Genomic DNA, 24,412 nt, shown 5'->3' on the forward strand with positions numbered 1-24,412 from the left:
ATGACAAAATAACACAATTCTAAGGTATTATAATTATTACGGCAAAACAAGCAACATACTGACACACACACATGCTATATATTTCTAAAGAACAGAGTTTTGATTTGAACTAAAACTATTGTGCAGAAGTACCCAACACTTCTCAGATCCTGAAAGAGCTAGCTTTTCCTCATAAAACGGTAAATACCATTAATCATCAAACTTGTGCTAAATACCATTAAAATCTCATGAATGAACTCAAACCTTGATGTACGGGAGACTATAACAAACCCCACGGTTTCATGCGTGTTCCTTTCTTTACATTTATGTTATATTTCTTAGTAAATTGGCCAGGGCTTGCTTCACAGACCCATTAATTAGTAAAAAATAAAATAAAAAAATAAAATGAAATAAATTGTGAGCCTTAATAGCTTGACTGAAATATAGTATCATATCAAGTCTAAATTAACAACGGCATGTGTCAAGGAATAAGGAATTTTAACGAAACTATTTAAAATTTAGGCTGGCTTTGTTCATTAAAGCTTAAGATCTTCAGATCTAACAAGGGTGGCCAAATTTCTATATCCATTTAGGACAAATTCCTGTGGGGGGATGGGGGGAGAGACACAGGAAACACCAATCAAGTGTTCCCCGAAACTTGGTTTGTGCACAACAGTTCATTCGATTAAACTCTCGAGCTCTCATGTTCAGCGTTCCCGACTACTATGATCCAGTCAAGCACGAATTTAAATTTTTCAAGCTACTTTTTATCTAATCTTTATTCAAAATTTCACCTCAAGAGAAAGCTCTGACGGGACGCACCTACCATTCCAAAGATTCTACAGAGGCAATGATTCCCATAAATCATCGCTGGCAACGCAGCTCTATATTGTAGAATCTATATTGAATGTTTATGCACTTCAATTCAGATAATGGGAGCTTGACCACAGAACTAACGATTTACGCTGTATTAAGTTAAAATAACTAGCTACTGATGCAACTAGGTGCAACTATTCAGCTTATGACTAAAATGAAAATACGTACAAAGCCATATTAACCTAACAGCTGATTATAAGGATGAAACTATTGAATTAGAATTACTTGTGATTATTAAGTCTCTTACTGGATAATTTGTATGTTGAAGATTCGGCACGCAAATGAAGTAATAATGTCTTCACCCTATTTCTCTATCTGAAAACACTTTTCCATAAACCACTGATAAATAAACTACCACTGAAATAAGACTGGGCAGCTGTAACTAACCAATCCTTGAGAACAGACAAACCTAGGTATGACCGAAAGTGATAGGATTTTGTTAACGAACCTTGAGAACTAGTACAATTCATATTAAAACATTTAGCAATCGAAACTGTGGCTATTGCGAAAAAAATCATATTTAGCATCACGTGACAATCATCTGGAACCTCAATCTAGCTTCTCCCATGGTCTGGAACATTGATTCTTAACAGGGGGTATCCATATCCCTTGGGGGTATGAGAACCACATGCTGAGGGTATGGTACTTGATCTCTGGATTTGTATATATTTGAATTTTGTATATATGGGTAACATTTTGTAAATTAATAATTGTATAATGCTAAGTACTCTTGATTTTCTTGTATGTTCTATTCCTAGCTATTCAAACCTAATGTATGTATTAAACTAAGTACATTAAGTTATATTGTCAACAAATAGTTCTTTAGTGGTCTTAAGCCAAGGGTTATGTAACCATATTGTACAAATTGTTGGGGTGGGGGGCGGAGTCTGAGTCATCAAAAGGTTAAGAACCACTGGTCTAGAAAGTAAGTGACTTTTACCTAGCGTCCTTTAGACTAGACAACAGAAGATACAGACACTTCAGAAAACAAGCCAAATCATGAAATAGCAATTTCCAGTTAACATTACATCACAGAAGACAACTGAAATCAAACTATTGATAATGAACTTGATATAGTCTTATCACAAAAGATCCCAAAACTCTTTGCTGTCAAAATAATTAAACACTTGAAGGATTTTTATTAAACCATGCATTGAAAATAATTGAACTCTATATCAATCAGTACACATTCCCTGAATGATAAATCTGGAGTTTCATTAATTAACATCACTAATCAACAAATTGACCATTACGCTCAACGTGGATGAAATAACCAAAAATTAATCACGTCCCTTTTCGCGACCAAGAGGGGAGACTGATTTTTGTTGGGAACAAAAAAATTTTTTTTAACAATGCAGATTTTTTTCAATATTGGGATCACGTGCAAGTGGGGATACCCAAGAAAGTTTCATCGAATTAGATTTTCACCGAGATTCAATATGTCCAATTACCAGCTCTTTTGGATATGCTCTAGTGAAATTCAATTCCATGAATTACCAGTTTTCAAATTTATGACTTATCGATCAAACTTTGCAGTATTCAAAACTTGCAAGCCGCACCATAAGTATAAAACAAGCAAGTTTGATGCAGGCGCAATATATGAGGAAAATAACGCTGACACGATGCTGTGATAACTGTAGGATTTTAGAAAACATTGATGACTACAAGTGTAAGGGTGGGACCAAACCATACGGGAGAATACCGCACATGTAAAAATTTGAATACCAACTGATAAAGTCTAGTGTAGTTCGTACAATACATTTTTGTTTTGCATGGTTGTTCTTTCCGGATTAGGGGGTCATCGGGATAATGGGTTTTCCAAAGTGAGACTGTCCTCCCACAGCGTCTATTTTCCTTTGATTTTCAAGAGAATGTGACGCTCCAGTAGACTTTACCAGCTAACCTATTTGGTGATGTTTTCCGAGGGTTGAATTTTCACTGTCATATTCTGGTTTCGGGCCGGTTAATGGTCACATTTCCATTTCGGCGAGCAGTTTCAAGGTGTTAACCCTATTGCAATTACTGTTGATCCACGTTGCAATAAATGAGGCACCCCTTGATATTATGTAAGTCTGCAGAAATATCAAAGGATGGAATCGAGGCATGTTGGATCAAAATCAGTAGAATCTAGAGCTCAGTTTTCTTATACAAGTTTGTGTTCAATGCAGTTTATATATTTTTCTCATACGGAAGTAACGGCCGATATCCAAGTCAAGTTGTTCTCACCGTTCGGCTGGTATAAATTAACAACTGAAGGGCAGGCGAACTTGCTCACTAACACTCATTTGAAAACTTACCTAAATGGTTGAATTTGTGCACCACGTACGTTCTATTTTATGTAATATCCCACCCAAGACATGCAGGCATCAGCATGCTACGTGACCCGCATGGGCATTCACAACTTTAGGTTAACATGATACAAATAAAATTCTTTAAAAACTGCGACATCAACTTCACAATTATGTAAATTAAACTGCTCGTTGGCATAACTTGCATGAATGTGTAAATAGAAAAGTATTTCAGCTGTCTCCGTTTTCTTATGAACTATAAACTGGCGACAGCAATTTTGTCCAACAGTTAGGTAGTCAGGAAACGCGGCATTGGTCATTTAAATGGATAACCCTACCCAGAGTTGTCAAAGAACGAAAACCGTTGGGAAAAGAATAATTTTCGTGATCATCCAGTTGGTAACTATCTGGTTTGTTTATTACCGAGTATGACCGTGACGGCAATATAGACATCATATAGCATCACAAAGAGGAAGGCCACGCTGGAAGTTTAACAAGGAATCAAGCTTGATAAAAAGTGATCTACATTCTGTAAATTTCCCGCGCCCCGGTCAAAGGCCTGATAATATACAAATGGCTTCTCTATCTCCCAAGATACTTGAGGCAACAGGAAATTCGGCAATAGCAAATCTCTTATCACCGATAAACAAGGAAACCTTTGCCACAGTTCTAACGAATTTTGAATCTTAATAGACTGCCTCAATATTTACTATGCACCAAATTTAGAAACATCGATGGTTATAAGCTGGACCAAAACTTGCTTTTCACCAAAACAATGGATATCACTGCACTATGCGCAAAATCTAAGCATGTGGAATCTCCAGTGACCCAACCAACACGCAATAATTGGTTTACAATGAAATCCTTTACGGTAGATCTAGGTGACTTCGCGTCTGCTATTTCTTTGGAAATTACAGTTCCCTAAAGTATTTCAGTTGCTAATTAAGAATTTACCGTTATTTTTAAGGGGGTCGACTGTGATCAACCCCCAGGGACCAGTACTAAATGCGGCGAAATACATTTGACACCCCAATCCCTAGTGCCTTTCGTATTCGCGGGAATGTTGCTTGCCGTCCGTGCGGAGTTATTGCCTAGAATTGCACGTAAAACATATGCGCCTTACCAAACAAAAGCTACTGTTAACGAGCATAGCAAAGTAAAAGCAAAGCGAAGCACAACCGCACAAGCCCTCTACATTTCGGCCGATTTTCAATGTGACAAAATTTTAGATATTTTACGTATGCAAAAACTAATTAGTTTTCGATTTCCCTCAGTTGCATACTACCAGTTTTACTCCTTTGCCCTCTTTCCAGTTTTCACACCAGGGCATTCTGATTTAGGGAATCTCACTACGGCATAGCCTTCATACTCGATCCACGAGTTTGATATTCGAACGTGACATGGAATGCACTTGATGAACAGTTTATAAAAAGTAACTTGCACAAAATGGTAATTATCCTATCCACCACAGTATTACGCAAAGGAAACTATACTAAACCTGCCTTACCTTTATTCTTTCGTCTTGACTTTGGCATCTCATTAAAATATTTGTCCCACGGTCCACATCCGTGTCTAGATTCTAGAATCGTCAACGAGCCCTTCAAACGGAAAAATAGTTCTGGCAAATATTTCTTTTAGCCAATCAGAGGCCACCAACATTCCCATTTCCCAATTCTTCTATTAGCTGAAAGAGTTGGATTTTGACCGGAGGGATTTGGAAGCGGGTTTCCATTGGCTGGTTTGACTGGGAGAGATTTACAGAGGCGTGGAAGTGCAACTCGCGACACAGGGTCCTTCGAGGGTCATTATCGCCTTCATTAAATAAGGTATATTTATGTCTTATATACATAGCAACATGAGTGATTGTATAAAATAGTTGGGCTGATGAACTGCATCGGTATATCAATACAATAATAGCAATTAACATGAAAAATTTAAGGTGAAAAATTGAAGTGTACGACATCTAAACAAGCACACCAGATGTTACAAGCAAGATCAATAACACGCCTTGGAAACGGCAATATACAGTAATTACACTTAACTTTTTTTCCGTTTGTAGGTGCATTTTTTAAGGTAATGAAATACGTTTAATTACTCCTGTGTTCTCATTTATGCACATAATTTAGTATACAGCATATAAAGCATTGATAGTAGAAGAAAAATTATAAAAATTATTGCTATTATTTTAATTATTCCAACTTGGCATAGGCTCCTATGTAGAACCCAAACTTCACTCAAAACTTTCGACAGAATATAATCCCAGAATGTAAAAAAAAAAAAAAAAAAAAAAAAAAAAAAAAAAATTAGATTGGTGATTCTGAATATGCATAAAAAACCACAAATACAAGTAAACAGAATTTGCAATCATGAGCAGATCTGATAAAAATCCATCTGATCATGACTGTTACAATTAAGGCACTACTGTCTCAAGTGACATAAGAAGGCTTATGCACAACAAGTGCACTCAAACCGTAAAAAATAACGGTAATATAAGAATAGGTGGAGAAAGTAAGCATTAGGGCACTGCGTATCGTCTTGAAACTCAGACTTAGATACCTACATTCTATAGCTATATAAATATAGACCAATGGTGAAAGAGATTGACGATTGACGCAAGCCTGAGCGGCGGTTGTTGCCCCCCCCCCCCACCTCTCTCTCTCTCTCTCTCTCTCTCTCTCTCTCTCTCTCTCTCTCTCTCTCTCTCTCTCTCTCTCTCTCTCTCTCTCTCTATCAGTTGAAGTTGTAAATAAACATATAAAAAAAAAAGGATCCAGACTACAGTGAACGACGGCAAGGACAAAAGTGGATGGGGAACGATTATAGTAAGAAAGCAATATGTTTTACCTCATTTATCGTCAGAAACTGACGAATTCATAATTATTGTTTTGTACTTCAAGATCTAAATAACATTAATTCACAGAAAATTGAACCATTCAGAGAGTAGTTACCCAATTTATTTTTGATATAAGTTTTCTTTTAAGTGCTGTGATTTATAGAAAACGGAAAAAATTACAGGGTGGACCGCAGTCATACTGTATGCTTTGTTTCAGAGAATTTCCATTTTACCTTATCAGTTTCTTCCTTTTGTGAGAGTCGCAACCTTCTCGGGCATATTTTATTTCAATTTGTAGTTTTATGAATGCTTTTAAAGTTGTCAGATTAAGCTAATCCCATGTCAGAACGAGCTCTTGCTTGGAAGCAGCCAGCTTATTAAATGGAAGGGTTTATTGTTTTATTACTATTATATTGTTATTGTTCAAAAGATACACCCTATTCACATGGGACAAGACTACAGGGGACATTGAATTGGAATTCAAGCCTCAAAAGAATTTGGTATTATGAAGTAAGAGAGGTAAAGGGAAATACAGGGAGAGAGCTCACTTACTAAAAATAAAAAGAAAAAATAGTAGACAAAAAAGTATCAAAATGCAAAGCGAACAGAATTAGGGTAGCAATGCATTGTGTCCATGATTGAACCCTCGAAGCTCCAGTTGCAATACATCCCCAGGGAGATTGTTCCACAGTCCAACGGTGTGAGGAATAAAAGACCTCTGGAACTGAGAAGTTCGACAGCGACGTATATTTACTGCATAATGGTGCTGATGTTCAGCGAATCTGGTTGATCTAGGTATGAAAAATGGTTCATAGATCAGTTTTGAATATGAAAAAACTCTATTGGAATACAACTTATTATAAAATGACAAACGAGAGACCATCCGCCGATGGTCCAAGTCTTGACTGGTAATTCAGAAACTTACCACCACGAACCACTCTATCTAAAAGACATAAATAAAGACATTAAACGCATTCCTAAACATCAAGAATGGACATTATAATGGCCTATATTTATCATCTGAGCATATCTTACTCCAGTTCCAAGATCTCTGAGTTTTCATTTTATACCGACCTATTACGAGGTAACGAAAAATGATTTAATACAGTTTTTCACTAAAAAAACTTGCAAGTAAGCAAGCTCAATTTCTGTCAGGAAATTTTCATCAAATGGTAGCTGGCATATGGGTCCACAATAGTTTACATCACTTGGAACCCGGTTGCTGGGTAAAAAATGCCAGTTCTTGTTTATTAGTGTCATTTTTCCATACGAATTTTCGTTTACAGTACATCTAGATTAATTTAATTTATTCTTGTTTTTCTTTGACTTCCTATTAATTTTACCGGAACTGTTCTTTTTGAAGATGCGAAGTACCACCCAGCGCACAGAAACGAACAATATGACCAATATAAGAACATAAAGCACAGCAACATCCAGTAAGAGTAACTGGAACCACCAAAGTCCGGCTGCTGGACTTCTCAGGTGAGGAGCGCCCTTGTTGCGGATGACGTACTCAGTCCAGAAGGCAGCTTTCTCTCGAGGTGATAAGGGATGATCTCGGAGAACCTTTGAAGCTGACTTCACGTTTTCTGTATATCTGTAAATAATAATAATAATAATAATAATAATAATAATAATAATAATAATAATAATAATAATAATATGATTAGTATTGTCCAATCTCATCTTTCTTCCAATTCATATTCTAACAGAGACAGCATTAATACTACACACCAGAACAAAGATCTAAACTCGTTTCTGTTCTTATTCAATTACTGATGTTGCATACATGACAAATCTTCATGCTATACACCAGTCTGAACCTGCTGTATGATACTGAATATTGCAGTATGATACTGGATATTACAATCCTTCACATCCTACATCTCGTCGACTCCAGCTTTCCAGTACATTCTAGACCTCTCTGCGTCCTTACTCTTCAAAAAATCACCGTAATATGAATGCATTAACAATTCATCTTCCATTGTCTCTACACGACCTAAAATCTTCAGAGCACTGGTTGTCAATTCATATTTCCTCATAAATAACATGCAACTAATTCATGTTCACTGCTGCTACCTTTCTCCTTTCATTCTCACTCAACATGCACTCCTTACCTCCATAAAAAAGGGTGTTAGAAATCATTCACATTGTACTACATATCAGACTTGCTTATGAAGCATTGCTCCTCACCCTCAGGTCTTTAGCAGAGATCCAGTCAATTTCCTTTATTTGCCTCTCTTTGTGGCTCCCCACTTCCCTTATCCTTATATCACTCAGCATATTTACTTAAATCAACCACTTCCATCTTTACATCACCTATATTTTACATATATCACCCCAGCTTCCTGACTACCTCGGACCTTTACAACACTATTCCTGTTAACATCTTTCAATTTTGACTTTTATATTTTAAAATTTTCTTCAGTCTCTGCTACTTCTATTCCTTGTCGCATGTCATCGTTGTATCTTCTGTGAACATTATCCACTCCTCACTCCATTTAGGACATATTTGCTTATTCCACAAACTTGCATGTAAATCTCCTGCCCTCTTTCACACTACTCTCATTACACCAGATATAAAAATATTAAACAGGAATACGTTCTGGTCTTAGATTATTCTCATGAAATTTTCAGATACAAGTCTGCTTTTACGCTACCAAAGAGTGTATTTAACTAAAATAATCAACTTCTACAGTTTTGTATTAACTCTATAACTCATTACTTAAGTATTTCAAGAAAAATACTCGATATTCACTCTTTTTTTTTTTTTTTTTTTTTTTTTTGTTTTTTTTTTTTTTTTTTTTTTTTTTTTATCTAAACAAGCAATGCTGTTCCCAACTAGATAATTTCGTTTTCTGTTTTACGTTTTCAGTCTCTATCAAAAGCCTACTATATACCTATTCACACAACCCAAGTACAATTATTCCCATGTAATAATTAAAAGATCTCCCCTACTGTAAAGAAAAGAGGAATTGCTCTTTTTTACCTTTATTTCTATTTAACTCTTTCACAAACTCCTTTCACACACTCAGTTAGCCACACATATGCGCACCACTCCACGACATCTCCTTTGTGATCCCATCAACTCCTTTGTCTTATGAAACATTTCAGTTGCCCTCCTGATGTACCCGGAAGTCAGTTTCACATGTGTTTTCATGTTCACCCGCCCCTTCTACTCTTGCAGAATTCAGACACGTGTCCCTTCTGTCCTCTATTGTCGACATTTCAAAACCTACTCATCGACATGGTACTGCAGTCTCTTCTTACAGCATCTCTACACTCGCATTTTCGCGATTTCATGAGTTATTTGCTTCTCTCTCTCTCTCTCTCTCTCTCACTCTCTCTCTCTCTCTCTCTCTCTCTCTCTCTCCCACACACACACACACACACACACACACACACACACACACACAGAGTCCCATTATATTTTCCTACAGGATTGTAATTATGAAATGAACTTTTTCAAACATACGAGAGGACTGAGTTGCTCCGTTACCTATTTTATACTGCCGTCTCAACATTAATCATTACTTAGAAATAACACTTTCAAAATTGATTTACAACAGCAGTGCAGTAAGTGATGGTTATATGGCAATATGTAAGATGATTTCTATATACGAATGAATGTCAAACATTGTTACTCACATTTGGCTATTTAAGATGGCTTTTATTGTGTCGAAGAGAGAGTCTTCAGTGATGTCCTCCCAATCCATGCGTATGCCAAGTTCAGCCATATGGACAAGGTGGGCATTGCTCGGTTGATCAGCAAGTATAGGAATCGCCAATACTGGCGTAGCGTGATAGACAGCCTCTTGAGTGCTCAGCATTCCTGCGTGACTGATAAACAGCTTCACCTGCGGATGAGCTGAAAAGATACTTCGGTCAGGACTGGCGGAGAATCAAAGCGATCCGCGTAAGGTGGTTGAGAGTGTTTCAAGTAAAAGCTTCCTGAGCTACTTCAACCGCATTTAATACCTTTATGTCAAAGGAAACGAGTCAAAGCTGCGCGAACAGAGACTTTCTTGTTCTATCAAATATTTGAAACATAACCAGTACCGGTAGGAAGAGTAATAAACATCATTTAAACTGGAAAACGCGAACAAAAAATAAAAAACAAGGGCCTGAAATTACCCCGCAGCTAAAACTAGTTATTTTAAAAAGTATCGTTCGTGGCGAAGGCCTCGGAAATGCTGATGTTTGTACAACCTCCTAAAACAGGGAAAATGTTTTAGAGCGGGGCTTTCCTGGCCGTCCATAAAGCACGCTTTTCTATGAATCCAGAATATTCAGGAATTATTAGATTGACCAACTATTTTTAAAGTTGCAAGGCGGTTAGCCAATTTGGAAGATTGATTTTAGTTGAATAAATCAGTATAGATTCATGTAGGTTATACGAGTGGTTGTACTTCACACTTCTTTTTAAAATTTGAACATTCTCTATATTAACTGTTAATTCATTGTGTGCTATATTTACTAAGATATTTTAATAAAAAAAATCAAAGTAAACAAGAAAAGAAATCGTGAAATACTGTGGTGCCATATTTAATCTAATTTTCTTCAGTCATCTTTTATTTTTTATATTCTGTAATCATAGATACACTTAGAACGGCTATGAAACCAACACACATGTATATAAATATCAAGCATATTACAATGAAAATAGCATCATACTGTGATTTAAACGTCATTCAGGATGATGCATTTTTTCTTCATTTAACATGAGAGACTGCGGAGTTATGAGAAAAATTTCGCGGCAGATTAATTGTTGTACGCACATGCGAAGGAAAAAAATCTAGCCATTAAAAATGATAATCTGATGTCCAAGTGAACAAGATTTGTTATGTCTAAAGGTGGCCCGACAGTTTTGACCCAGAATCAAGCGCAACAAAATATTGTTTTTTGTTTTCACATTTATTATATAATTTGAAATTCTTTTCCATTATTTTTGTATTATTATCTATAAAGCTGCTTCCATTTGTTTAATTACTACGTAGATCTTCGCGAACAGCTTTTATGGAATGCATCTAATCCCAACCCTTAAAAAGAAAAAAATGATTAAATAGAAACGAGTCAGAGAAAAAGGGAAGGATGACATTTCTCGGGTTTTACCCAACAGGGCCGTGGTTGAGTCCACAGGGTACGAGAAGGTCCAGGAGAGTAGAATATTCAGTCTCGCTGCAGCTTACATACCTGACCTATATCTCTCTGGAGTAACCAAAGCTGAATTCTATTTCCATTTATTCATTTGTTTATCTATTTATTTTGCTAGACTTTTAGGAAAACACCTCACAATCCGAATCACAGTGAATATTTTTCATTCAAATATTCTTTGAAGGAAATTGACAGAGATTTCTCAGTGAGATGTTAACAAACGCCTCTTGAGATATTTAGGAATTCGATTGTTACACATTAATACTTGAGTCTAATCCACCACCGTTTCATTTTCATTCACTGGTATGATGATCTTCGTCCAAGTAAACAAGAGAATGTCTTTAACGAATTTTAGGGGAAAATACCTAACTACTGCGCTTGGAAAAATCGGATATTGACAGGAATGTGCTGCTGCCAGGTAAGATATCGATTGGTGCATATGCAATTCTGCACCCCAAACTGAAAGAAAAATAAGAGAATATAACAAGCAATTGTATCTGAAGGCACCTGACATATCGTGACATATTTTGAAACCAGTGACATGTCTTGGAGAGCTTACCTAGCAAATCCTGCTGTGGCAACCAATTCTTGGTGAAAACGTTATCAGGAGCGCCGGGGATTTCCGTCTCGTGTTTCCAAATGATTCTCTGCTCTAGTCTCGCGAACACTTGGACGAAGGTTTCGCGCCAGGGGCCTGGCAATGAGGTCCCTCGTGCAACACTGCCAAGGCTGAAGTAGATGACGCCTGGCTCTCCAGCTCCGTTTATCCATTCTTCGAGTTCCTTTTAAGTATAATGGGATTTGAATTGAATGTAGAATTTAAGCCAAAGGCCGATTACTGGGGCCCATGATGTAAATAAACGCTGAAACGGAAAGTGACGATTAAAGGTTTGAAAGGTGTACCAGGAGGAAAACTAGGCATTTGCACTGTGAATCAGTTGTTAGGAGAGGGTGGAAAGACAGATGGAAGAAAGATATTATGAAAGGAGGTAGAGTAAAAGGAATGAAAGAAGTTGCATCTAGGGGCCGATGGCACGCTGCAAAGAACCTTGAGTAATGCCTACAATGCAGCGCATGAGGTGCACTGAAGGCACTACCTCCCTGCGAGGAAGTATAATGGGAAGACAGTTTGCAATGTCTCAGCAAAGGATCAATTAAATGGGGGACGAATGAAAAGAGATTCGAGAAAACGCACACTCTCCATCATATTACAACTGACAATGAAATGAGCCACGTTCTTTTTATGAACGAAAAGCAACTTCGAACCAAAATTACAAAGTGACCCAAAAATCCTGTCATTAAACTACTAGCTGGCAGGAAGTCAGAGTTTTGTAGATGTTACAAGTATGAATTTTTAAGCATAGGTTCACTGTAGTTATTCTCAAGTCATCTATTTCGCACAACCTTCAAAGTTGCTCCGTTGAAAGTAATCCATTATACGTCCTATGTTACAACTGAAGACGTTCAATCTTCAAAGTTTCTTAATTTTTCACGAAACTTGGAATATGGTAAAAATGTAAGACACCGTCTGAGTCGCCCCAACACCCAACCCCCAACCAGCCCACACTTTTCCCTATCACTGAAGCATGTGATCATTTCAGTAAAAAACAACAACAACAACAACAACAGGAAGTGAACATACCCATGTGAAAAATAACTATATGTTTTTAGATTATTTTCTTACTTGAGGGAGGAATACTATGTCTTTCACTGCCAAGAAGACCTGGGTGAGGACCTGTTGTACAACGTTCCACCTAACATACAATAAAGAATAATGAAGTTCTTAATGTGAAAGGTCTCACTAGGGCATGAAAATTTAGTTAAGGAGACTATTAAGGCATGTAAAATAAGGGTAGGTCATAGTGGGAAAGCTGAACTCAAAAGGAATGTGAAATAAACTTTTTGTGTTGGTACATGTTATAATAAGTTATTTTTATTACGATGCTCATGATGGAAGAGGAAGACTAAGTGCATAAGAATTGCACAAAAATCGGTATACTGATGCACATGACTCACACTTAAGATTGCTGGCTAACAAATTAGTTCTATCAAATTTCTTATTCTGATCGTAATATTACTTTCTGACTAGCAAACTTACTCATCTACGATGGGTGATAAAATACGGGTGCAGAAGTGAAAAATCTATATGTACTATTTGTTCAGCAATATTAAAATAAGGGCAATTACACGAATAGCCTCTCTCTCTCTCTCTCTCTCTCTCTCTCTCTCTCTCTCTCTCTCTCATAATGTAATTCAAGGGACGATCACTGAAGGCAGAGCAATTCTTATACATTGTTGTTTCCACTCTTTTAATGATATTCTCTCTCTCTCTCTCTCTCTCTCTCTCTCTCTCTCTCTCTTAAAGTAAGTGAAGGGACGATCAATGAACGTAAAGAAGTTCGTATTCATTATTGTTTACCCTCTTTTAATGATTCTCTCTCTCTCTCTCTCTCTCTCTCTCTCTCTCTCTCTCTCAATGTAAGTCAAGTAACGAAGACGGTGATGGGATTATCGGATTACTTAGCTCTCAAATCACAAATTATCTCCTCTCTCTTTCTCTCTTTCATTTTTCGATAGCAAGACAGAATGATAAAATTGTAGTGCATTAATGTCGTCAAATAGCTCTCTCTCTCTCTCTCTCTCTCTCTCTCTCTCTCTCTTTTGTCGGTGACTTTCATTTAACGGAACAGGGCTCTTAATTGGTTCGTTTGTTTGTCAATTACTTTGCACGGTGATACAAATAATAAAGTATCTTTCTTTTCATTATGTTACTGCAAAGACGCAACTTGTATGTCAGTGCGTTATGGCTACTGATAAATGCACTTATGATCCTGTGTCTTCCCAAAAAGAGTAGAAAGTAGGAACTTGTCAGTTTCCTTTTTATTATGTCCATTGGCAGGATCGAAATTCCGAAGCAACATTACCGAGCAGTACTTTTTCAACGTTATTTTGTGCACTGGCAGTCCCGATGGATTTTCATCTTCTATTGTGTCCGAGCTGAAATATTCGTGACTTTCTCCGGGTTACTTATACAGAAATTATGTATGAAAAATCGTAAAGTAACTAAGTCTATGGGTATAACCAGCCTCGTTTCACGGCCAGAAACAGCTCCATTTCAGGGAATCCCTTCTCACCCCCACCCCCTACAAAGGAGGGGGGTAGGTTGGATGAAACCCCATTACAAACCATCTTAGGGGTCCCTACCATAACCCTGCCAAATTTCATGCCCATCTGACCAGCCGTTTGGCCGTGATTGAATGACAGACAAACAGACAGACAGACAGACAGACAGACATTACGCACATTATTGTATGATACTGTCATTCAGTTAGCTCACTGGGGAAGCGGTATACTATATTTTATTACTCTGATCGGCCTATGCTGTCAGAGCTTCCAAGTTCACTAAAAGCTAATTATTTGGTTCTGCGAGAATCAGTACCTTACGCTTTTCCAGACGTTTTATACCTGCAGTGGTCAAACTACATAACGATATGAGTTATTCTGTAGCTGAAATAAGATTTATTATTATTATTATTATTATTATTATTATTATTATTATCATTAGGGAAAAACTCTCTATGGCGAGAGTATATATAATGTTGTAAAGGGTCCACAATAATACAAAGAGTTAAGAGTCCATGTATAATTTTTAAGACTTTACAGAAAGCTTTCGAACCCTTCCCTGGGTTCATCTTCAGTCCAAATGAACAATAAGTTACAACATGTACAGAATTAAATTTATAATCAAGAGTCGTTGAAGACCGTTGACAGCGGTCGTTAGCTCGTTAATGGGCCAGGTGAAGAGAGAGGGCAGTTAACATATCACCTAGTTGGAGTTAACTGACCTCTTTCTTTACCTGGCCCATTAACGAGCTAACGACCGCTGTCAACGATCTTCAACGACTCTTGATTTTAAATTTAATTCTGTACATGTTGTAACTTATCGTTCATTTGGACTGAAGATGAACCCAGAGAAGGGTTCAAAAGCTTTCTGTAGTCTTAAAAATTATACACGTACTCTTAACACTTGTATTATTGTGGACCCTTTACAACATTATTATTATTATTTTGTTCTAAAGGGTCCACAATAATACAACGTGTAAAAAGTCCGTGTATAATTTTGAAGACTTTAGAGAAAGCTTTCGACGAAAGTTTTCTGTAGTCTTCAAAATTATACACGGACTTTTTACACGTTGTATTATTGTGGACCCTTTAGAACATTATATATACTCTCGTGATAGGGAGTTTTTCCCTATTATTATTATTATTATTATTATTATTATTATTATTATTATTATTATTATTATTATTATTATTATTATTATTATCATCACAAATTCTGTTTCACTGAGCAGCTGACATGAATCTTAATCTTCTTTATCTAATCTGTCTTCTTTATTTAACTTTTGTTATCTAACCCTGGAGAGGTAACGCTGGGAATAAATAACCATGAAGCTGCGCAAAAACGCGTCTTTTAAGAACTGCGCAATTGGGTTTCCCATTAGTCAAAAAGTTAGCCCGTGAATCGACACTGACAGCTGAGCATGCGCTCTTGCAGATGTCGGACCTTCTATAGCTGCTGCTCTGTTCACCTCGACGCCACAAAACGTTTTTCATGAGTATACCGGTCATTTATGACCCACCCGTCCGTTGCACGTCAGTATAGTGAAAGTCACAGTTTTTATATAATTGATTATAGTGTAATTGTCATTATTGATATTTTCATACAACTTTTCTGAATGATTTACTCCTTTGCTCAAGACACCACCAGGTGGATGAAGTCATGTGAAGATTTTGTAAATATTTGAATTCTGTGAATTTTGTGAATTTCTGGAAGTTTTTTACTGTAAGTGATTAGAAAATCATGCTTATTTTTTTAGATATTTATTATAAATATTTTTTTCATTCTTTGTTTGAATTAAACACCTGAGTAGCATTAAGGGTTGTTGAAACCAATAAGACAAACCCTAATTGTCTTTACAACTTAGTGGAAAATATGTTATAAAAACATTTTTTACGGCCGGTCATATATGCCCAGAGTTACCTTAATAGGTAACGCAAATTACCGTTACCTGACCAGGGCTAATCTTATTTGTTTTCTATCTTATTTGTTTTTTTATTGGGGTTTTCATTCTCCTTTTGTGTGCTGGGCTATTTACCCTAACTAGAATCCTTAGGCTTGTAGCATTTGATTCCCGAACTAGGGTTACACATCGTCTTGTAATAATAATAATAATAATAATAATAAAAATATGATAATAATAATAATAATAATAATCCAAAGAAACCTCATAATCACATGAGTTAATAAAATAAAATGGAAAAGTAAATCCACAGTAATATGTCTGATCTGTTATTTAAAATACAAAGCAGAGAGCTTTCGAAGACCTGCACGGTCCTCCTTGTCAATCTGAATACAATTACTAACAGTGACCATACAAGAACTCTGTTTTTTGACTAGTTTAAAAAAAGCCTGTTTGATGATGTAGTTGGCTCTTCACGTTATCCCCTCGTTCTCCAACGGCAAACCAGCTAATCGCCTAGATCTTCGAAGTGGCGGTTCGTCTCTTGAATCGTTTGATGTGTTGTCCATAGCAGCTTGGGCGCCTGCAACTAGGGACACGGGATGGGTCTCTGTTACCTGAACGAAAGAAGATGAGGCAGCGGCAGTATCAGAGGTGGCTAGATTATTGGTGTTATTACCATGCAACCTATATCTGTTATAATCTCTGATAAACTGACAACAAATTATTTCATTTAAAATAAAATCTTCTTGCGTAAAGGCTTTATTGCCTTCCATAGAGAGACCCCTGTTAATAATTGCTCCTTCAACTAACCTTCTAATACCTGTATCCTTACTATTGAAAATTACTTTTGACTCGTTCCAATTAATGCGGTGATCGTCATTTAAACTATGAGAGACTAGTGCATTATTCTCAGCATGCAAATTATAAGCTCTTTTGTGTTCATTGATTCTGATTGGTAGTCCCCTCCCACTTTCTCCGTAATATTTCTTATCGCAATCCAGACAAGGTATTTCATAAACACCAATTTCTTTGTTAAAGCTTTGGTTGGAGTTATTATTTTGCATGAGACAGCCTTTGAGTGTATTCTTATAGTTGAATACCAAGTTGACCTTTTCTTCACCTTTTTCATTTACTGTTTTTCTAATATTATGTAAGTTGGGATTAAATGGAATTTGTAGAAACTGAAATCCTCTCCAAATGTGATCCAAATCTAAAACCACTCATTTGGGTCAGATATGTCGACGATGTCTTCGTAATTTTCCAAGGTAATCAAATAGACTTCGAACAGTTTTTGAGATTTGCCAATAGCATACTACCTTCCATTCAATTTACAGTAGAATATGAAGTAGAAAATAAGCTGCCCTTTCTGGATGTTTTGGTATACCATGACCCTATTACATTTAGTTTTAAATTTAGTGTTTACAGAAAAGTGACTAATGCTGAAACTTATGTCCACTTCTATTCTTTTCATAATAATGAAGTAAAGCAAAATATAATGATAAATTTCATCCTAAGAGCCTTGAAAATATGTGATCCTGAATATATTGACAGCGAATTTAATCATATAAAAGAAGTTTTTGGAAAATTATGCTATCCAGAAAATTTCATAAATAATGCCTTCACTAAAGCCAAAAGGATTTTCTATATAAAAAGTCAATATGAATACAAAAAAGAATCAAAAAAGTATCTAACCTTACCATTTAATCCCAACTTACATAATATTAGAAAAACAGTAAATGAAAAAGGTGAAGAAAAGGTCAACTTGGTATTCAACTATAAGAATACACTCAAAGGCTGTCTCATGCAAAATAATAACTCCAACCAAAGCTTTAACAAAGAAATTGGTGTTTATGAAATACCTTGTCTGGATTGCGATAAGAAATATTACGGAGAAAGTGGGAGGGGACTACCAATCAGAATCAATGAACACAAAAGAGCTTATAATTTGCATGCTGAGAATAATGCACTAGTCTCTCATAGTTTAAATGACGATCACCGCATTAATTGGAACGAGTCAAAAGTAATTTTCAATAGTAAGGATACAGGTATTAGAAGGTTAGTTGAAGGAGCAATTATTAACAGGGGTCTCTCTATGGAAGGCAATAAAGCCTTTACGCAAGAAGATTTTATTTTAAATGAAATAATTTGTTGTCAGTTTATCAGAGATTATAACAGATATAGGTTGCATGGTAATAACACCAATAATCTAGCCACCTCTGATACTGCCGCTGCCTCATCTTCTTTCGTTCAGGTAACAGAGACCCATCCCGTGTCCCTAGTTGCAGGCGCCCAAGCTGCTATGGACAACACATCAAACGATTCAAGAGACGAACCGCCACTTCGAAGATCTAGGCGATTAGCTGGTTTGCCGTTGGAGAACGAGGGGATAACGTGAAGAGCCAACTACACCATCAAACAGGCTATTTTTAAACTAGTCAAAAAACAGAGTTCTTGTATGGTCACTGTTAGTAATTGTATTCAGATTGACAAGGAGGACCGTGCAGGTCTTCGAAAGCTCTCTGCTTTGTATTTTAAATAACAGATCAGACATATTACTGTGGATTTACTTTTCCAATAAAATAATAATAATAATAATAATAATAATAATAATAATAATAATAATAATAATAATAATAATAATAATAATCCAAAGAAAACTCATAATCACACGAGTCAATAAAATGGAAAAGTAAATCTACGGTCCTTCTTGTCAATCAGATTGACAAGCCGGACCGTGCAGGTCATCGAAAGCTTTCTGCTTTTTATATTTTTTAATAACAATATCAAGGCATACTGATATGGATTCACTTAATAATAATAATTATAATAATAACAATAATAATAATAAGTGAAGGTTTTGATGGGAGAGGAACATTTTGGGGACATTGGAAGCAAATGGATTCGATGAAAGGCGGTTATAGAGTCGTTCCCGATAAAGCTATACAGGTCCTTTGGAAATGGGGTTAAATAGCATCTTACTTAAAGTGAAAAGAATGTATCCTCCAGACGTGAGTTAAAATGAAGCTTAATGGATAATGATTCCATGGAAATGTATTCTTTCTAAAGGCTTATAATAATTAAAAGGGTTTCTTTTATTTTTTATTAGAGGCAGATGAAAAACTCTTGAAATGGTATATAGACAGATCATTATTAAGAAGATCTGAATGTGTAATAGAGCCCAAAATTATGCTCGGACATCGCTAAAAGGAGATCAGAAGAGTAAAAGAAAACTTACGAATGTTTATTAGCGTAAATACAGTGAAATAAACGAGCATGAAAAAATAACAACAATATAAGAAGCAGAAAATGGTCAAGGTATAAATTGTCCTTTTTCTGGAAACCCTAATTTACATCTTTGTGGTTCAAAGAAATTATTCCGGAATATGGGTACTTCTTTTGGGGTGAAGTGATACGGTTACTCGTAGTATGCAGCCTGTTCTTTAAAATCGGATTAAAGACAAAAATAGAAAGTGACAATATAATAGAAATTATCGACAACATATGGAATATTGGGAAGATTAATGAAGTGAAAATAAGGCATTATTCAGTGTGAAATCTGAAAGGCAGGGAAACAGCGATTGGAAGGAAATGTGTGCATAAGAAGTTATAAAAGGGAATTTGAGATAGGTGGTAGCAGACTGGGATGTCGTGCATAAATTTATGGGATTATTAATAAATGTTGCATTGAAGAAAACAATAGAATTGCTATTACCGTAAAGACATCGTTACATGAAATCACCTCTGCTACCTTTCAACTTCATGTTGCTAAATTCTATAGAAATGAAGGCACTATCTGTTGAAAAACTGAAGTAGCTTAGATTTGCCACATGGTAGCTTAAAACTGGGACACTTCTGCTTAAGTAGGAAGAAAATGGGAGGGACCGTCCGGCACCTGACACTAGTTGACAGCAAATACAAATGAATCAACAAAATAGAGGTAAGATTAATTTGTAAAAGAAAACTTATATTATCTAGAACAAAGGTTTTCAGTACTGAGTGTCGAAAAGAAACAGAATTTGGAAAAACTTCTGAAAATTAGGGTACCATGTTCTGGGTACTTTACTAAAAACTACCATATTTCCAGTATGTATGAGGCTCTAACTGATGGCATAAATACGAAACAGACAATATTAGGCGAATGGCTTTATTTGAATATTTATCTAACCTTGTTGCCAAAGGACCTGTATAGCCTTTTCGGGAACGACTCTGTAACCGCCTTTCATCGAATCCATTTGCTTCCATATTAAATACAATTGTGTTTACCCCTAAAGGTGAAAACCGATTCACCCTTTGTGAGAATTATGATGCTTTTATTGGTCACAAGGAATCTCACGATTGTAAAAGAAATCGCCCGTGAGATACATCTCTTAGGCACCTTGACAGACAAAATAAATCAAGGGAGGGCCAATGGAAGGACTCCGGGTGGCAGCCGAATATGATTTCTGAACTATGGCGCGGGTTGTCTGGATAGAGGAAAAATGATATAATTTAAAAAATGAGGCTTCAGGAGCTCATAGCAGAATAAAAAAACGTTTTCAGCGTAAACCGAGCAAAGGATGATGTGTAGTAATTGTGAGTTTCTCCTTTGACAGCGAAATAATTACAAGCATGACAAATAGTGAATACATTCTCTGCAGAAGAGGAAGGCCCGTTTAGTGGACCGAGTGGTAAGATGGCAGGGTGAAGTAAATGGAAGGAAAGACGAGACGATCATTTTCTAGACGGTAAAATTAGAAGTATAATTCAGGAGCGAATCTGAGAAAGAGTAATGATTAAAGTGACAGAGATTAGATATTTCAAAAACTAGCGAAGAAATCTTTGTTTTTAGTGACGTATGATCCTGATTATATTTATATAAAAAAATAGGATACGAGAATAAACGGAAGAAAGAGTGAAGGTAGACTGAAAGAGAGAAAGGGAAAAAGTTGTTCACTTGGTATTAAGTAACAGTCTATTAAAGATTTGATAACATAAATAGTATAACAACAGAAACAGAGGCAGTGCCTAGTCTGGGGAGAGCTAAATGTATCTACCATATGGGAATGGAGGTTGTTTTACAGCAAGCGCGGGAGAAATAGACTGGAGTGTAACATCAAAATTCTTTATTTCAAAAACTTAATCCATATTTAACTAACTTTGAAATGAACACCCAAGAAGCAACAGCTCACTTATGCAAAAGGTATCCATTGAGAAATTATGACAAAGTATAAAATATGAAAAAATGAATAGCTAGAATAAGAATATGATAGGAATTTTAACCATGAGAACAGAGCATTTAGGGATTATGCAGATGAGACCTTAAAAAATTAGGAAAGTATGGAGGGGAAAATCTTAAAAAACACTTCACGTACAGAAGGCAACAGATATTACGAAAAGATTACCGTGACTCTCAGTAAAAATTGGAAGATCTGGGTAATGCAGTCGATATAGAGTATTGTGGAAGTAACAGCTGAACCTATGGCTCATGTGTAAGCAAAGGAATGCAAAATTGGCAATTTAACTATTATGTTCTTTTACAACTGAATGCCATTTCAGTAAAGGTATAAAGTTTATTCACACGAGACTGAGTATGTATGTGACTTTGATATTTCTTGCTTTTAAACTTAATAGTGTTTTCTTCATGATGTTGCCTATCTTTCGTTCTTTACTTATTAAAACGACACACTACGTTTATACTGCAACCTCTCTTGACACTGGCTATACTCGGTTTCAAACTTGGGACCTCGGGTATCAGACTGTGTTCTCTTAGCAATTTACTAATGCCCACAGATATGTATGAGCCCACATAAACTTATTTAACAGCCTCAGAAATCATGACTAACCTCAGGCAGCGGCAGGCCAGGATGACAATGGAGGCATCCAATATCGACTTGTGAAGGAAGCAGAGGCAGTGTAACGTCGAAAGATGGACAATAATTCAGCAAAACCAAACTCTGATTCTTTTCTATCTCTTCTAGAGGAGGAACATCTGGAAGGACTGAAGAGACCTGATAAAAAAGAATATATCTCTGAATGTTGGGAAAATAATGGCATAGACTTAGAAGCTGCAGCTAAAATTCGGAGAAAATTAAGTCTTTACAATAACTGAAGCTAAAGTTATCACATAAACAAATATATTAATAAACCCAAATGAGTAAATATTTCAAGTAGTATTCAAAATGTATAAGAATCCTGAGACAAATTGACTATTTTAACATGAAAAACCAGAAAGCCTCAGCCAAGGAGGTCGTGTTTTCGGTTCTGTTTGACTGTTGTTTGTCCATTTTAAAAGTGTTATGTAAAAATTCATACGTAGATTTAACAAGAATTTGTCAAAGGTGGGTGGGCCTTGTGACTTGACTGGCAGAAAGTGGTTGGATTTTGGGAAAGATCCGGCTCCCATTAAGGGGTCTTTGTGGGGGGAGGGACCCCTCAGCCTTGGTGGAGTTTTGAGAAGTAGTAGTAGCGCCCCATTTCCACCGAGTCATTTATTAATCTATATTTTACCTCAGCCTGTATCTTTGGGAGAATGATGTAGTACTTGATAATGCCAGCCATGAAGTGGACTGCGGTGTTGATGGCCCTCTGCCAAAGACCCATCGGCTGAGGAAGTATTACCTGCCTATTTGGTACGTAAGAAGGATTGATGATGTTTCCCATGACTGCGCTCTGAAGGGGTTCGACACCTGAAGCTACCATTATTGCTAAAGGAATTTCATGTGCGAAAGGAAACATCATCTGCGGAGAGAATTCACGTTTAGTTAAGTTTTGGTCATAGCACACACACAGATTGCAGTTTAGGTCTGCTTATGTATTTTATCTGTATTCTTGGTATGAAAAAGCTCTACCATATCATATCTAGAAGGTCATCTCTGGCGATTCTGCAGCTTTGGAGAGGACATGAATGCAACAATGGCGGAGAAGTAGAATGATTTCTTCCGAGGGTTGCCTACTGTTTCCTGAATTATCACATGACTGCTTTGAATCTGTTACAGAAGACCGTAGGAGAAAAGTAAAATCAAAAGCAATTTTGCTGTATTTACAAAGTAGAATGGAGGATGATTTTTTTTTTCTCCAGAAATCCATCAGAAATATTGACCTTCTGGTAATAATACACAGTAACTACACTGAATATGAGGAATCTCAACAAACCTGGTTATAAAAATTATCGACTATGATCAGATGAAATTCCTTCCGACGTTTGTAGAGCGCCATTACTTCAGGCAGTTTATATAATTCTCTGGTCATTTTTGGCGTTCCTTCCATGACAAGTTCAAATACTTCCCAAGGGTGATCGCGGGCAGAAAAGAGCTGGAACTTATCTTCCTGAAAGTGAGGGAGGCCATGGTAGATCTCTTTGACATTAGGGTGTTTGGACTTCGGTGGGTGGTTGACCAAGAGCTCGACCTGAAAGTGTAGATGCAAAGTTTCCTTCCTCATGTATCAAGCACTACAGCAATTCCAGAGACACGAGACGTCATCAGTTACGAATGATTTAACCAAACCTTGAACAACAAGTTATACAAAAAGTATTACAGAAGATATACGTAACTTCTCCTTTGAATCATAGGTAACATCAGTCGTTTACATGTAAATTATAATAAGATATATCAGTTCAGCATTAATTTGAGACACGTTAACGCAAGTGTTGATTGCACTTATGAGTACATTTGCTTGCAAAGCAGAGGAGAGAACTTCGTTTGCCAGTCTTCCCTCTCGTTTATTGGATTATTCGGCTTCAACATGCGAGGGACGGATAATGAATATGTAAAAGGAAATAGGTCGCGTTTCTCCTTATACATAATGATGGAAATCCGTAATGAAAATTGATGTTAGATAAGCAAACTCGTATCACCAGAACAAGTTGCCTTTGTTATGCAAATATATATATATATATATATATATATATATATATATATATATATATATATATATATATATATATATTATATATATATGTGTGTGTGTGTGTGCAATTTACGCATTTCCCATAACAATTATAATAATATACTTATGCATATATAATTAATATAATATTATATATCATATATTATATACATTATATATATATATATTATTATTATTATCTAGATATATATATATATATATGATATATTATGTATATGTTATGCTTATATCTATTGTAAAAATATGGGAAATGCGTAAATTGCACACACACACACATATATATTTGCCAGTCTTCCCTCTCGTTTATTGGATTATTCGGCTTCAACATGCGAGGGACGGATAATGAATATGTAAAAGGAAATAGGTCG

At 36.2% G+C, this 24,412-nt stretch overlaps 2 protein-coding genes across 3 annotated transcripts in view; one reads left to right on the forward strand and one right to left on the reverse strand.

Annotated features, from left to right (window-relative positions):
* Positions 1-4,640: 4,640 nt before the first annotated feature.
* The window catches only part of LOC135219402 (UDP-glycosyltransferase UGT5-like), a 24,546-nt gene continuing 4,774 nt past the window's right edge, over positions 4,641-24,412 (reverse strand). The window contains exons 3-8 of one of the 2 annotated variants that reach the window (XM_064256150.1): positions 23,289-23,462; positions 22,644-22,874; positions 21,980-22,144; positions 11,690-11,912; positions 9,625-9,844; positions 4,641-7,573 (exon numbers count right to left, since the gene is read on the reverse strand). In XM_064256150.1, coding sequence (XP_064112220.1) covers positions 7,273-7,573; positions 9,625-9,844; positions 11,690-11,912; positions 21,980-22,144; positions 22,644-22,874; positions 23,289-23,462 — 1,314 coding nt within the window. In that variant the 3' untranslated portion in view covers positions 4,641-7,272. Of the gene's footprint in view, positions 7,574-9,624; positions 9,845-11,689; positions 11,913-21,979; positions 22,145-22,643; positions 22,875-23,288; positions 23,544-24,412 lie in introns of both variants that reach the window. The other variant, XM_064256149.1, reaches the window with a different exon arrangement.
* Positions 15,640-24,412, forward strand: part of LOC135219403 (uncharacterized) — a 38,469-nt gene continuing 29,696 nt past the window's right edge. Inside the window, exon 1 of the mRNA XM_064256153.1 lies at positions 15,640-15,786. Coding sequence (XP_064112223.1) covers positions 15,765-15,786 — 22 coding nt within the window. The 5' untranslated portion in view covers positions 15,640-15,764. The remainder of the gene's footprint in view (positions 15,787-24,412) is intronic.

Source organism: Macrobrachium nipponense, chromosome 1 (genome assembly GCF_015104395.2).
Source record: "Macrobrachium nipponense isolate FS-2020 chromosome 1, ASM1510439v2, whole genome shotgun sequence".
Lineage (NCBI taxonomy): Eukaryota > Metazoa > Arthropoda > Malacostraca > Decapoda > Palaemonidae > Macrobrachium > Macrobrachium nipponense.